Raw genomic sequence first — 14,171 nt, 5'->3', positions numbered from 1 at the left:
TTTCTTTGCTAAGCTTGCTAATTCAAATATTCAAGTACCTTTTTTATGTGTTACAGCTCTTAACACACTTTCTTGCCAGCAGTCTTTTGTGGTGTATTGCTGGGTCAGCTGACATCAATACAGATTGTAGTGTAATTCTTTTTGTCTTTATTGGTATATAGTTAATTGGGAAAATTTATTTTGCCTGAGTCAGTTAAATATATAAGAAATGCATAGATTATGATGAAGTGTGGAGTATTACAAACAAATTTAAAACTAAATCATGTAGGTGGTTTAACTTCACTGATGGGGAATTTCTTTCAAGTGTGACTTATTTCCAGCATGTAATCTGTCCTGCTGTCTGCACAGGTATGTGGTGGGGACAAGCCTTACATTGCACCTTCAGATCTGGAGCGAAAACACCTGGATCTTAAGGAAGTGGCGATTAAACAGTTTCGTTCAGTGAAAAAAATGGGTGGAGATGAATTCTGCCGTCGTTATCAGGACCAGCTTGAGGCTGAAATTGAAGAAACCTATGCAAATTTTATAAAGCACAATGATGGCAAAAATATCTTCTATGCTGCTCGTACCCCTGCCACACTGTTTGCGGTCATGTTTGCTATGTATATAATCTCAGGACTGACTGGCTTCGTTGGCCTAAACTCTATAGCCGTCTTGTGTAACCTTGTCATGGGGTTAGCACTGACGTCTCTTTGTACTTGGGCATATGTTAAATACTCTGGGGAGTTCAGAGAAATTGGAACAATGATCGATCAGATTGCTGAAACACTATGGGAACAGGTTGGTATCTCTCTTTTGGTTTTTCAGTGACTAATCTTATCCTTGTGGCTCCCCACCCCTCCTCCAGTCCCCCATTCCCCACCCTCACCCCCAATATTTCCACACCTACTTTTTCTTTATATGGAGAATGGCAAAAGGATATTTTCTGTTTTGTTTAGATGCATAATCCAAATATAAAGTATAAACTGAAGAGTTTTTTTTCCTTGAAAGTTTTAGTGTGCTTTGGTTAACTTATATCTGTAATACTCTGGATAGTTTCTTAATTATAGGCCTGATTATACCAGACAAGTGGGCAGGACCAGAGTCTTTAAGGATTTTCCCCTTTTTTTTTGTTTTTTTGAGAAAAGAAAATATCAGTGCAAGAGTAATGAAGGTAAGGAAGTAAGTTCGGAAGTGCAGTTCCCTTGAAGTTTCTTACTAGGGTTGATAAGAAGCAATGCATGCTTATATTCCAGGAAAAATGGGTGATATTCAGGTCTTCATTGCCTTCCATGAAGATAGTAGTGGTTTACTGATGTACTTACTACAAAGAACAATCTTATAGGGAATTCTTACAGCAAATAATCTTTTACTTCTGTACTATGGAAATGCTAATGAGCAAAGCAAAGTACCACAGTGAGCCAGCTTTTCTTAATCATAATCTGTTGCCGCAACCAGAATTCAAATCATGATTTTTTACCTTAAACCAGAATTCAAAGTTGGGCCTGACAAGTATCTACTAAGGAAAGCCTTGTGTATCAGCCAACTGTTGTCTGGAATTGCCTGTGTTCAGAAAATTCCACTTAAGGATATTGTCATTAAAATGGTCATCGTGAAATACCTGAGCATCATATCAAGAATGAAAGCTACAGTTATTACTGATGGACAATATGAAAGGCGTTTTCAGATACCATTTCTGGGCCGATGAAGTATTGGGCTTATTTTGAAGATTTAAGATAATGCAGGTCCATGCTGGTTTTGGTTTTAAAGTCAAAGACTGAAGAAGTTGATTGATGCTGATTTTTCTACTAATAATGTCGTTACTATTTTATACAGTGACCTGCTATATTAATTTCCATTTTATATTTCTTTAGAGAAATGCTCTATTCAGATCTGATTTGGAACCTTATGTCTGGATATTTATTAAATTTTTATATCTTTAAAAAGTTCATTCTTTATATTCCTCTGATATGTTCTGACAGAAGATGGATTAAAAGCTATCACAACCTAAAAAAAAAAAAGCTATCACAGCATCACTTAAAATAGTATCTACTTTAAAAGTGTTGAATCATTATTAATTTTCTGCCACATGGAATTTTGATAATTGTACAGAGTCTTCTGAAAATCAGTCATCTCCAGTATAGCGCTGATTCTAGGATTTTAGAGGTGCCACTATCACAAAACAAGTCAATGGAAGAATCTAAAGTGTGTACAAGTATTTTTAGTACAGTTGAGGTAAGATGATCACTAGGCAGAAGGTCTGTGCAGTGTCAACAAACCTTGTCTAAATTTTTTTGCATTTCTCTTTTCTTTTGCTTCAGAGGAGTCCCAGGAAGGTGAGAAACTATGAAGTCTCAAATTTTTATAGTCTTAATTAAACTCTTTAAGTTCAAGGCCCTCTGAATCATTCTCCTAACGAATCACTCCATGTTTTAGGTGTTTTCCAAACTTTTCGAAGTTACTAGACGTCGAATGGTTCATCGTGTTCTTTCGTCAGCACAGCGACAGAGACTGTCATCCAACAATAACAAGAAGAAAAATTAGACAGTATTTTTAACTTTTTTCCCTATCTGAAGTGTTCACACTTATACATGTAGGACAATAAGCAGGACCGTCTGGGCCGGTCTGCATAAATGCTGTATACATACCAGATTTGATGCTGCATATAGGGTATGGAATTGCACATCCATCTCATAGGAATTGTAATGGTTTGAATAGGAGGAAAGTAATTTTTGTTACATTATAAAATGTCTAACTGCATTATTTGTAGCATCATAACTTTTTTTTTGGGAGAAGCATCTTTTTATTTCCCACATTCCTGGTTATTTTCTTCATTGCTTTGAATTGAATTTTTTATATCTATTTTTATATGTAACTCTTTTTTTACCTCATGTTTTTATTTGTTTTGCACATTTCTCATACCACAGGTATTGAAGCCCCTGGGTGATAATTTGATGGAGGAAAACATAAGGCAGTCTGTAACAAACTCTATCAAAGCAGGCCTGACTGACCAGGTGTCTCATCATGCCAGATTAAAGACAGACTGACACTTCATCTCCTCATGGACTCCACTCTCCCTTTTTTTCATGCTTGCTGTACAATGAGAACTCAAATAAAAATAAACCAAAGTTTACAATCAACTGTAGAAGTAGTTTAGTATAACTGGCTTCACAGATGGCTGCCACAGAGTGTGAAATTGTTTGTTGGTTTTAAGCATTCTGTTCATGGCTCCTGAGACATGATGATTGGCTGAGGAGCATTAGTTTATCATGCACACTGGTGCCATGTTTAATTCTTTTTTTTTCTTTTTCCCTTCTTTGATGTTAGTGAAATTTGTCTTATGTAAAAGGATATTTCAGGGAAATATTTTAAGAAATCTATTTAGAGTCTTTTTAACACAGTGTCCCATTGAAATTTTAATTTTTAGAGAAGTTAATGAATCACTGTAGCAAGATTCAGATTGGAATGACAATGAAGCCTTTATTGAGCCACGACATTAAAAGTATATATTGCTTTACTGCCTTCAATACCAGTATTACATAAATGCATGTATCAGAAATTTCACAGAAATTACACGACAACTCTTGTAGCTAAGAAAGTGATTCTGAAGTGTACATTTGTCTTGCCTTTTTAAATTTATAAACCTGCCCTAAAACGAGATGCATATCTGGGAAACTAAACTGTCTTTATGCAGTTTAGCCTTCATGTACATAAAATATGCCATTAATTTTATTGGGGGAGAAATTCCATCCAAAAATGTTGCCTACAGCTATGAGTTAAGAGTGTCTGTACAGTGTGTAGCTTTTATTTTCTAAAATCACAGATAGGGCATGTATATGAATTATAAATATATAAATACAATTTTGTATTAAAAGTTTTGTAGTTTATGGCAAAATCTGGTTCTGTGGTAGGCTAATGAGTACAGTCCCTGTGAAGGAGTGTTTGTGGCTCATGTCAGTGTATGAATGCATAGACAATTTGAAGTTTTTGATATATTTGTGATATTTATCTTCTTGAGCACTGCAGTCTCACTCCCCACCCCACCCCCCACCCTCGAGGGAATTCAATGGGAATGTTTATTGTGACTTTGTCCTCTGTTGCATTTTAAAGTTATTTTCTGTAATTTATTTTCAGTACATAATTAAAAATTTGTTGCATATATAAAATGGAACTTGTGATTTTTTTTTTTTAAGGAATTCTTCAAATATGTATTCCATTACATAAACCTATTTGTTTATACTAAAAAGAGCATGAGTGAGGAACACCCATGTGAGAGCTGTAAGCCATTGTACCTCAAAGCTAAGCTTGTAAACAGTTATTTTTCTGTCTGTCTCTGTCAGGGAAAACTTGTGATTAGCTAGGGGATTTATTAATTTTCATTTCTCTCTCTTTTTTCTGGTGTATGTAAGGCTAACATTTTGCAGTACTTTTGTAGCCTTTTCTGTGAACACCTGTTTAAAGCACCTAGTTTGGTTTTTAAATGGAGAACTCAGATGTTGAGTTGCATGGCCGAAAGCTCAAAATTTACTTTGGTATATATCTCCCCCCTCCCGCTTCAAATCCTGTTTTTATATGGATTGTGTTTGTTTCCATCTATTATTAAACTGCTACCAACTCATCTGTTCTTTAAGAGAATCCACCTGAAAAGTGTCTCATTTTACTGTTTTATGAATGTTGTGGACTGTTTTTATGAATGGAAAAAATAAAAAGTTTGTTGTATAATAGCAATTCTTCTGAAATTAAAGAGACACAGGTAACTGTTTTGTTTTTTTGTTTTTTGTTTTTTTAATAAAAGAGTTGTGAAATCTAGACCATTGGATTTCTTAATATTTCTTGTTGGAAAGAGTATTTTTCCCAAAGATAACAATTCTATTAAGGATTCCAAGAAAGTACTTTGGTTTCAGCTGGAAGACTGAATATTGTTAAGAAGCAGTAAAAGGGATTAAAGACAAATTCAAACTGTTCCCTGAAATAATTTTGGTGTTAGTATATTTTCTGTGGTAAAATTTTTTAGTAATTTATATTACAAGGTTTTTTTTTTTTTTTTTTTAAAGCAAACTGTCTTCCCCATTGAGATATAAATAACTTCTATGGAAGAGAGAAAATTTGTGACCCTACTATTGAGTATGCCTTATATATTCCTCATGAAAATAGTCATCCTTGCTTGACTAAGTATATTCTGCTTGTGAAATGGAGTAGCAGTGATTTTTGAGAATTTATATTATTTGGTGAACTTTAATTAGTCATTTTATTCCAGAACTGGGCGGCTTGAGCAGTTACTCTTGGTGTAGGTGTGACTGCTGCTGGAGTTTGTTACATTGTTTGATTATTGCAGGGTTAAACATTTTTTGGGTGGACTTAGCTTGGTTAAGAACCTATTGGGAATAAATATATCATAAAATTGCAGAAAGCACTATAATGTTACTGTTAATGGTTCCCTAAGGTCAAAATGGGCTTATAGAAAGTTTTTAAGCAGTTGCTTAGTCTTTTGGCTTTCCGATTAGCTGTTTCTTTGCCACTGTGGGTTGCCTGGGTCTGTTGCACACATTTTTAGGTTTCAGCAGTTTCATTCTTGGCATGAGGGTTTTTTTTCCTACTTTGACCAGGATTGCTCTGTGCACCTAAATATTTTTCCATCTGTGTCCTAGTTGTGAGGTGATGGCGAACGTCGGCTTGGAGAGCTGGCAGCTGTTCCTGGCAGCCATCTACTTGGCCAGAATGTACTCATCAAATGACTCTTGGATTCAGTCTGGAGCCTCTGTCAGAAAGGGAACTTAACTTTGGGGAATTCTTGGCTTTGGGGCAAACAAAGCTACATGAGGGCTTTCTCATGCAGGACAGAGAAATGCCACCTTCTCTACCTAAGTCTTTTATCAGATTTTAGGAATTTCTCCTCTCCAGATTTGCAGTTTGCTGTAATTTAGGATGAGGAATTGATCTACCCTTGACATACTTGAGGGCAATACAGCTCCTGTTAACATTCTTCAGTGAAAGCTAGGAGCTGACCAGGTCAAAAGTGCCTGAAGAGGAGTGTAAAACAAGCTTAGGAGAAAGGGGGGCATCACAGCCTTCGTGTAGTCAGTCAAGCACTTGCACATACATTAGTACTTTCTGTTCAACCGTCGTGTGGTAGGAAACCACTTAAAAAAAGCTGTCTCGGGTGTCTCAGGCTTGCGAACCAGGATTCTGCCTCTCCACACCAGGGGTTTGAGTCCGTGGAAAGTTTCAGACAGACAGTGATATTCATAACTCAAAACTGTCTTACCTGCATTTTAAAATTACTAAAGCTGGAGAAGAATTTGTTAATACTGAAGCAAGGTGAAAATGACCCATAATACCACGTTTAAAAAGTGGTATTAATCAAGTAGTGAAAGTCTCCCTGTCCTTTTGATTGTATGTGCCAGAGGTAACCATATATTTGGTGTGTGTGCTATGGAAAACTTCCCCTGTGCTTATTGACACATCTTTATGTATGTATAAAACATGGTTTTTGTTCTACACAAAAATAGAATTACCCTGTACATTATACATTTTCCCCGTACAACACTGACATTTTCTTGGGCTGTTAAGTAATTCTTCAATGCTCATGCAGTGGCTTTGACCCTTCTGAGGGTCGATGGGGTTTTGTGGGGAGAGCCCAGACCTTGGATCTTACTTTTTGTGCCGTTCTCCCCCCTACCACAGGATTGGTGAGAGAATCAGATACGTGGAGGGTGCTTGGGAGGCAGGTACTGTAGGAAATTTGTACTCCGTTTTGTCTGTCTGTCTGCTGGCTCTATTTGGCCAGTTGACTAATGACTACTTCCTGAAGCTTGTCCATACTTTGATAGGGTGTGGGGGTTATCCGGACTGTGATTTGTGTGTGTGCTCAATTGTGTCTGACTCTGTGTAACCCCATGGACTGTAGGCCACCAGGCTCCTTTGTCCATGGGATTTCCAGGCAAGAATACTGGAGTGGGTTGCCATTTACTTCTCCAGGGGAACTTCCCAACCCAGGGATTGAACCCAAATTTTCCTGCATTGACAGGCAGATTTTTTACACTGTACCACCTGGGCTGTTATTTAAATAACAATTTTAAACTTTCTGAAAGTTTATATGTCAAACAATGTGGTCATTGAGTAAAATGGTTCTGTAGCTACTGACAGAGCAAGAAAGGTCATCTAAAATGTCATAGTTTAGACTTTCCAATTAAAAAATGTGAAGACTCTGTAAATGCTTGGGTGACCTGGAGCTGGAAGAATACTTGAATTTAAACTCGGGGGGAAAAGGAGATGAACCTTGGGGTTAAAACAGCTTTGTTCCTAGCACCACCACTTCCAAGCTTTGTGAACTTGGGCCAACACTTAGTAACAGTTGAGCCTCACTTTCATCTATTAAATAGAGATAATACCTACCTCTCAGGGTTGTTAGGAGAATAGGATGAGAACATAAAATCCTCATAGACATTCTTTTGAATCCCTTTTATGGGGGATGATATTTGTAAATGTGCATCTGTCTTACAAATCATACCTACTCTTAATCTTACACCCTCTGCTTTCTGAAGAGAAAAACCATGATGACTCTTGGAGGGTGATAGTCATTGTGGAGAAAAGCAGTATCAGGAGTTCCTTTCCTCAATAGGACTAAGTTCCTTGGAAAGAAGAAACTATACTTCATGCATCTTTTAGCCTTTCATATTGTCTAGTATTTTTTTATACATGGTAAATGCTCAGAATATTTGAACATGGGCTGGACTGGGCAACTGCATCCCTTCACCCACCTTCCGTACTTAAACATCCACTATAGATGAGCTATACCATCTGCTGTAGATGGGCAAGGGGGTCATGTGGCAGCTATGGACCCTAAGTATCAGTAGTTGTATTATTCCACCTTGACCTCAAAATAAGGAACATGATTATTAACTAAAAAAATCGTAACTGAGGAAGTGAGGGTAGGCTACCCTTAGGGATTTGGATTATCTTTAGAACTTATACTGATTTAATGCAGCTTCTTAAGTATCTGCTCTGTGTGTGTGTGTGTGAATGTATAAATTTATAAAGTATTTATGGAAAATGAGTGCGTGATTACTTAAACTGACACATGAATTTTATTTCTGAAACTCCAGTTGTAAAAAGTCATTTCAAATTAAGTGTCTACTCTTTTAAGTTCTTACAGAACTGGATTTATAGACCTGCACAGTAAGGAGTTTAGAGTTCTTATATTCATTGTGTCTCTAGGAATGCTAACACTGCTTAAAACAGAGGGGAGAGCTGTTAGTTCTATTAGTGTTGAAGGTTTTACAGGAGGTAAGAAAACCAAATTAATACATTTAGCCTCTAAACGAAATACCGCTGGTGCTGACGTACTAATAACCTTGGGGTGGCTATTTAAACAGTCTTTGATAGAGGAGTTATCTGAGACTCAGAGGTTGGCCACTTTTACCAAACAGTTCTGGGACTGGAAGCCAGGTGTACTGGCTTTAGAGTCTAGATAGCGATGAAAGTGAAAGTGAAGAGTGGAAAAGTTGGTTTAAAGCTCGACATTCAGAAAACGAAGATCATGGCATCTGGTCCCACCACTTCATGGGAAATAGATGGGGAAACAGTGGAAACTGTCAGACTTTATTTTTGGGGTTCCAAAATCACTGCAGATGGTGACTGCAGCCATGAAATGAAAAGACGCTTACTCCTTGGAAGAAAAGTTAGGACCAACCTAGATAGCATATTCAAAAGCAGAGACATTACTTAGCCAACTAAGGTCCGTCTAGTCCAGGCTATGGTTTTTCCAGTGGTCATATATGGATGTGAGAGTTGGACTGTGAAGAAGGCTGAGCATTGAAGAATTGATGCTTTTGAACTGTGGTGTTGGAGAAGACTCTTGAGAGTCCCTTGGACTGCAAGGAGATCCAACCAGTCCATTCTGAAGGAGATCAGCCCTGGGATTTCTTTGGAAGGAATGATGCTAAAGCTGAAACTCCAGTACTTTGGCCACCTCATGCGAAGAGTTGACTCATTGGAAAAGACTCTGATGCTGGGAGGGATTGGGGGCGGGAGGAGAAGGGGATGACAGAGGATGAGATGGCTGGATGGCATCACCGACTCGATGGCCGTGAGTCTGAGTGAACTCTGGGAGTTGTTGATGGACAGGGAGGCCTGGCATGCTGAGATTCATGGGGTCGCAAAGAGTCGGACACGACTGAGCGACTGAACTGAACTGAACCCTCTCTATTGCACCGTTGTAAAGAATAAGCAGTCCTGCATAGGCAGGGCAAGGGAGAAGGAAAGAGGTCAACAATAAGGAGGAGTGCAGCAGTGGGTTCCAGTGTAGGAGGTGGTTGTAGGGTGGAGAAGGATGGAGTGGTGGGAGAGAAAGTTGTGAAGACCCTGGTCAGATTGTGAAGTCCTTTTACAGACCACGTAGAAGGACTTGGCATGTAGATGTTAAGGATACATGGGTGATTCTTAGAAAAACAGAGGCGGTCAGTTAGCAGTGGTTTTAATTGTCTTGGTTTCTCAAAGTACGGTTTTATTTTTAAATCAGTCACCTGGAAGTGCTTGTTTTAAATGCACATTGTTGCCCCGCCCCACACTAATGAACTCAAATCTGTTTCTGATAGGCCTCTCAGATCATTCTGATGTGTACTGGAGCTTAATATTTTAGTATTTTGAGAAGTGTTTCCTAATGCATAGTAGGGTAATCAACTTCTGGTGTTTTTTTCCCCTTTGGCAATTGAAAATATTTTTTCCTTTGAAATAAAATGTACAACTAAAAGAGCACAGGGCTTGAGGCAGTAGGGAGGATGGGGGGACACCAGAGCCCATTCTGGGATAGGAATTTGTGCTTCTGATCCCTCTGCTGCTGCTGCTGCTAAGTCGCTTCAGTCGTGTCCGACTCTGTGCGACCCCATAGACGGCAGCCCACCAGGCTCCCCCGTCCCTGGGATTCTCCAGGCAAGAACACTGGAGTGGGTTGCCATTTGCTTCTCCAATGCATGAAAGTGAAAAGTGAAAGTGAAGTCGCTCAGTCGTGTCTGACTCTTAGCGACCCCATGGACTGCAGCCTACCAGGCTCCTCCGTCCATGGGATTTTCCAGGCAAGAGTACTGGAGTGGGGTGCCATTGCCTTCTCCGAATGAGGAAGCTGATAAGGTGGCAAAGCTGGTTGGAAGCAGAATTGGAGGAACAGGAGTTACGTAGTCTACCAGAAAGGGTGTTTTGAAATGAGTGTGCTGAGTGATCTAAGCCTTCTAAAGTGAATAGCAAAGTCAAACCTCTAGGTTAGTGAGTCTCAAGGACTTTTATTCTTAGGACTCCTTATATTCTTAAAAACTGAGGATCCCAAGTGATCTATCAGTATTAACCTTATTTGACACTAAAACAAAAATGTTTAAATATTATAGTAGGCTCTTGAACAAGGTTGGGGTTAGGGTTACCCACCCTCCCCACAGTCAAAACTCCAGGAATCACTTTAGAGTCCACCCTTCATCCTGGGTTCTGCTTCTCTGGATTCAACCAGCCACAGATTATGTAGCACAGCAGCTGGTATCTACAGAAAAATTTGTTGTTGTTAGCCATTTCCTTCTCTAGGGGATCTTCCCAACCCAGGGATTGAACCCGCTGCTTCTGCTTGGCAGAATGGATTCTTTACCATTCAGACACCAGGGAAGACCCTAGAGAAAAATATCTTTGTATAACAGACCTGTGACGTCCAAATCTATGTTTTTCAAGGGTCAGCTGTATTTTCTTAAAAGATTTTTTTCTTTTATGTGGACCATTATTTTTTAAAAAGTCTTTATTTGTTGCAATATTTTTTGTTTTCTGTTTTTTTTTTTTTTTGCTATGAGGCATGTAGGATCTCAGTTCCCTGACAAAGGATCCCATTGCATTGGAAGGTGAAGTCTTAACTGCTAGACTACCAGAGAAGTCCCAAAGGTCAACCATATTTTAAAAATAAGAAGAACAAGCCTATTAACATTTTTAAATGAAAAATAACTTGAGATATGTTTTCAGAAAAAAAGGCATTTTTACACTTTGGCAAAAAGAACACTAAACTGGCTTATCAGAAGACAGCTGAATTCTTATATCAATTTCTTCATTCACATGTTGCAGTATGTTGTTTTGGTTGAAGTATATGAGGAAAATCTGACCTCACACTTATGTAGTTGGAAAGGGAGGACCTTACAGAGTCCCAAAATGTCTTGGGAAATCTCAGGGGTCCTTAGATTACACTTTGAGAACCACTATTAAAAAATACCCTTGGCAGGCATGTCCCAGTAGAACTTTGAAAGTACATGCTGTACTGTCTTTTGCTTACTTCCAAGGTTTGGATGATTTTTCTTATTTATATTTCAAAGCCTATGTTATACTCCTATCACCAGAAACAGATTGGGTCAGACAGACCAAATTCCATTTGTGAACAGTGAGAATTGGGACTACATTGTAAACACATTTCTTTAAACAATCCCCCCAAGCAAAAATGTCTTTTTTTCCTCTCAGTGTAAAATGCACAAAATTCAGAAAATATAAAAGACAATTCTCTCTAGTACTTTGAACTTACTGGAGGTAAACACTGATACCTTCTTTTTTTAATTTCCTTCAGTCTGTCATCTGTGTTGGTATATAGAATGAAAGTGAAAGTTGCTCAGCCATGTCCGACTCTTTGCGACCCCATGGTGGAATTCTCCAGGTCATAATACTGGAGTAGGTAGCCTTTCCCTTCTTCAGGGGATCTTCCCAATCCAGGGATCAAACCCAGGTCTCCTGCATTGCAGGAGGATTCTTTACCAGCTGAACCACCAGGGGAGCCCAAGAATACTGGAGTAGGTAGTCTATCCCTTCTCCAGGGGATCTTCCCAACCCAGGAATCGAACGAGGGTCTCCTGCATTGCAGGCAGTGTAGGTATATAAAAGTAAGCATATGTTTGAATTTGAGACCATGTTTTTTAAAAAAAATTTAATATATTTTAAAATTTAACATATCACAAGCCTTTTTCATGACAGTAAATCATGTCCTAAGTTTTTTAACAGCTATTTTATTTTGTTATAATCTATTTACTTAGTTTCATAATGTATGCTTGACATCTTCATTCTTGGTGTGTTCATAACACAGCAGTGAATAACTCTGTACCTATCTCTTTGTGGACATCTCTGCTAATAATGTGGAGACTGGGACAAATCCTAGAAATAGAATTACCGACCTATAGAAGTCTTGTACCAGTCCACACCTCCTTTAGCAGTGTTTGAGAATACTGACCCATCACCAGTGCTTTTAGGACCAACCCCATCATGTTCCTGTCATCCATCTACCATCAGAAAATGAAGTCATTTATCTTCTTACTGCTTCATTAATCATTGAATCCAGTAGTTCTCATTCTTGTCCGTATAACAGGATCACCACACGCAGCCAACCCTCAAGATTGTGTTTCAGGGGGTGTGCGGCACAGGCTTCATTTTCTAAAAGTTCCCCAGGTGATTCTGTTGTGCACTTAGGACTGAAGACCCTCCCCTGCCCTCCTGCCCCTTCCTCTGTGCTGTCTACAGCTCAGTCCCTCTGTGTTCTCTCTTCATGTCTTGCCTTAACTGAAACTGGGTTTCCTCTTGCACTCCCTCAGTAGAATGTCTCCCTATATGTCTTCGAGGCTGGTTTTCTCCATACCTGTGTTCTTCAAGTCCTGAAGTAGGGTTAGATTAATTGTGCTCTATTGCTGATTCAAATCTTTTTTTCCATTAACTGACCACAAACAAACCAGCTTCTTCAGAGCTGTCAGACTTTTCCACTCCTCACCCCAACTTGCTACTGGCATTTGCCACACCTCTCACCTTCACTAATAACTACAGCACTTGGCTTGCAGTGCTTCTTCTCTGCTCCTTCTGTGGTCATTGTTGGCAACTGTAATACCACAGAAATGACCCATCACATACCTGAACTTTTTTTTCAGCTCCCATGATATCTTTTTTTCCACTCCATTTCCACCTAGTCCTAAGTAGGACTAGTCTTCAGTCACACTGTCCTACTATATCCATACTGCCTCCCAAATCTAAATTTTTGACAGTTATCACTCCTAACCTTTCAACTCATTTACTCCTGTATTTCCTTTCAAGCAATCCTCTGATCTCACCAAAACCTTATTCTCTGGCCTTACCACTTATTCATACATATCACACCCATCTCACTTCCTTTCTTACTCAGCTTAGATGCAGTGGTCCAGCAAGACAACCATTCTTCTCTTTTTTAAAAAATTTGGCCGTGCCATGTGGGATCTTAGTTTCCCCACCAGGGATGGAACTCGTGGCCCTGGCATTGGAAGTGCAGAGTCTTAACCACTGGACCTCCAGGGAAGTTCCAGTTATTCTTGTACGTATATTCTTAGTCTCTTTGTGGTGTGTATGCGTATTAGTCGCTCAGTCGTGTCTGACTCTTTGTGACCCCATGGACTGTAGCCCACCAGGCTCTTCTGTCCATGGCATTTTCCAGGCAAGAATTCTGGAGTGGGTTCCCATTTCCTTCTCCAGGGGATCTTCCTAACCCAGGGGTCAAACCTGTGTCTCTTGTGTCTCCTGCATTTGCCACTTAAGTCACCTGAGAAGCCACAAGAATGTGGTAAGTGCTACAGAAAAAAAAAAAAAAAAGGATCAGGATGAGGAGTGCTAGGGGTGGGGAGGTTTAATTAATTAATTTAAAAATTATGGCATAATTTACATAAGATGCACACATCTTGTACAGCTCAGTTTTCACAAATGTACACACCTACATAACTACCACCTAGGTAAAAATATAGAAGCTTTCCACTGTTCCAGAAAGTTCCCATGTGCTCCCTTTCCATAGGTAGTTCCATGTCAACCCTCCTGTTATTGGGGGGTGGGGAACTGACCTATATTCTGTTACTCTATTTTGCCTGATTTTGAACATTATCTGCATGAATTCATGCATATGTATGCTTGGGTCTGCTTTCCTTCAGCTTCAGCCAACACTGAACGTTTGTAGCGCTGAGTTGCCAGGATTCACGCTTTAGTAGGCTCTATTGCATCCCACTGGTAGATATGTATGTATATGTCCATGGATGACATTTGAACGGATTCCAGTTTGGGTTGCTGTGACATTCCCGTGCATGTCTCTTGGGTGGGTTGTAGGAGAGAAACTGCCTAGTTGAAGGGTTGACCAAGGAAGGTCCTGTTCACCTCTTTGCCCAGGGGCCTGAGGCATAACCTAGAGT

General features: G+C 39.3%; 1 protein-coding gene across 10 annotated transcripts in view; it reads left to right on the top strand.

Moving 5' to 3' along the window:
- The window catches only part of ATL2 (atlastin GTPase 2), a 68,077-nt gene extending 63,341 nt beyond the window's left edge, over positions 1-4,736 (top strand). For 6 of the 10 annotated variants that reach the window (XM_061432109.1, XM_061432106.1, XM_061432113.1 and 3 more), the window contains 3 exons: positions 349-780; positions 2,301-2,315; positions 2,416-4,736. In XM_061432109.1, coding sequence (XP_061288093.1) covers positions 349-780; positions 2,301-2,315; positions 2,416-2,523 — 555 coding nt within the window. In that variant the 3' untranslated portion in view covers positions 2,524-4,736. The remainder of the gene's footprint in view (positions 1-348; positions 781-2,300; positions 2,316-2,415) is intronic. The other 4 variants (XM_061432111.1, XM_061432107.1, XM_061432110.1 and 1 more) reach the window with 2 other exon arrangements.
- Positions 4,737-14,171: the final 9,435 nt, after the last annotated feature.

The sequence above is a fragment of the Bos javanicus genome, chromosome 11, assembly GCF_032452875.1.
Source record: "Bos javanicus breed banteng chromosome 11, ARS-OSU_banteng_1.0, whole genome shotgun sequence".
In the NCBI taxonomy this organism is placed as follows: Eukaryota; Metazoa; Chordata; class Mammalia; order Artiodactyla; family Bovidae; genus Bos; species Bos javanicus.
Note: the sequence above shows the minus strand (reverse complement) of the source record. Positions and strands in the feature narration are given on the sequence as shown.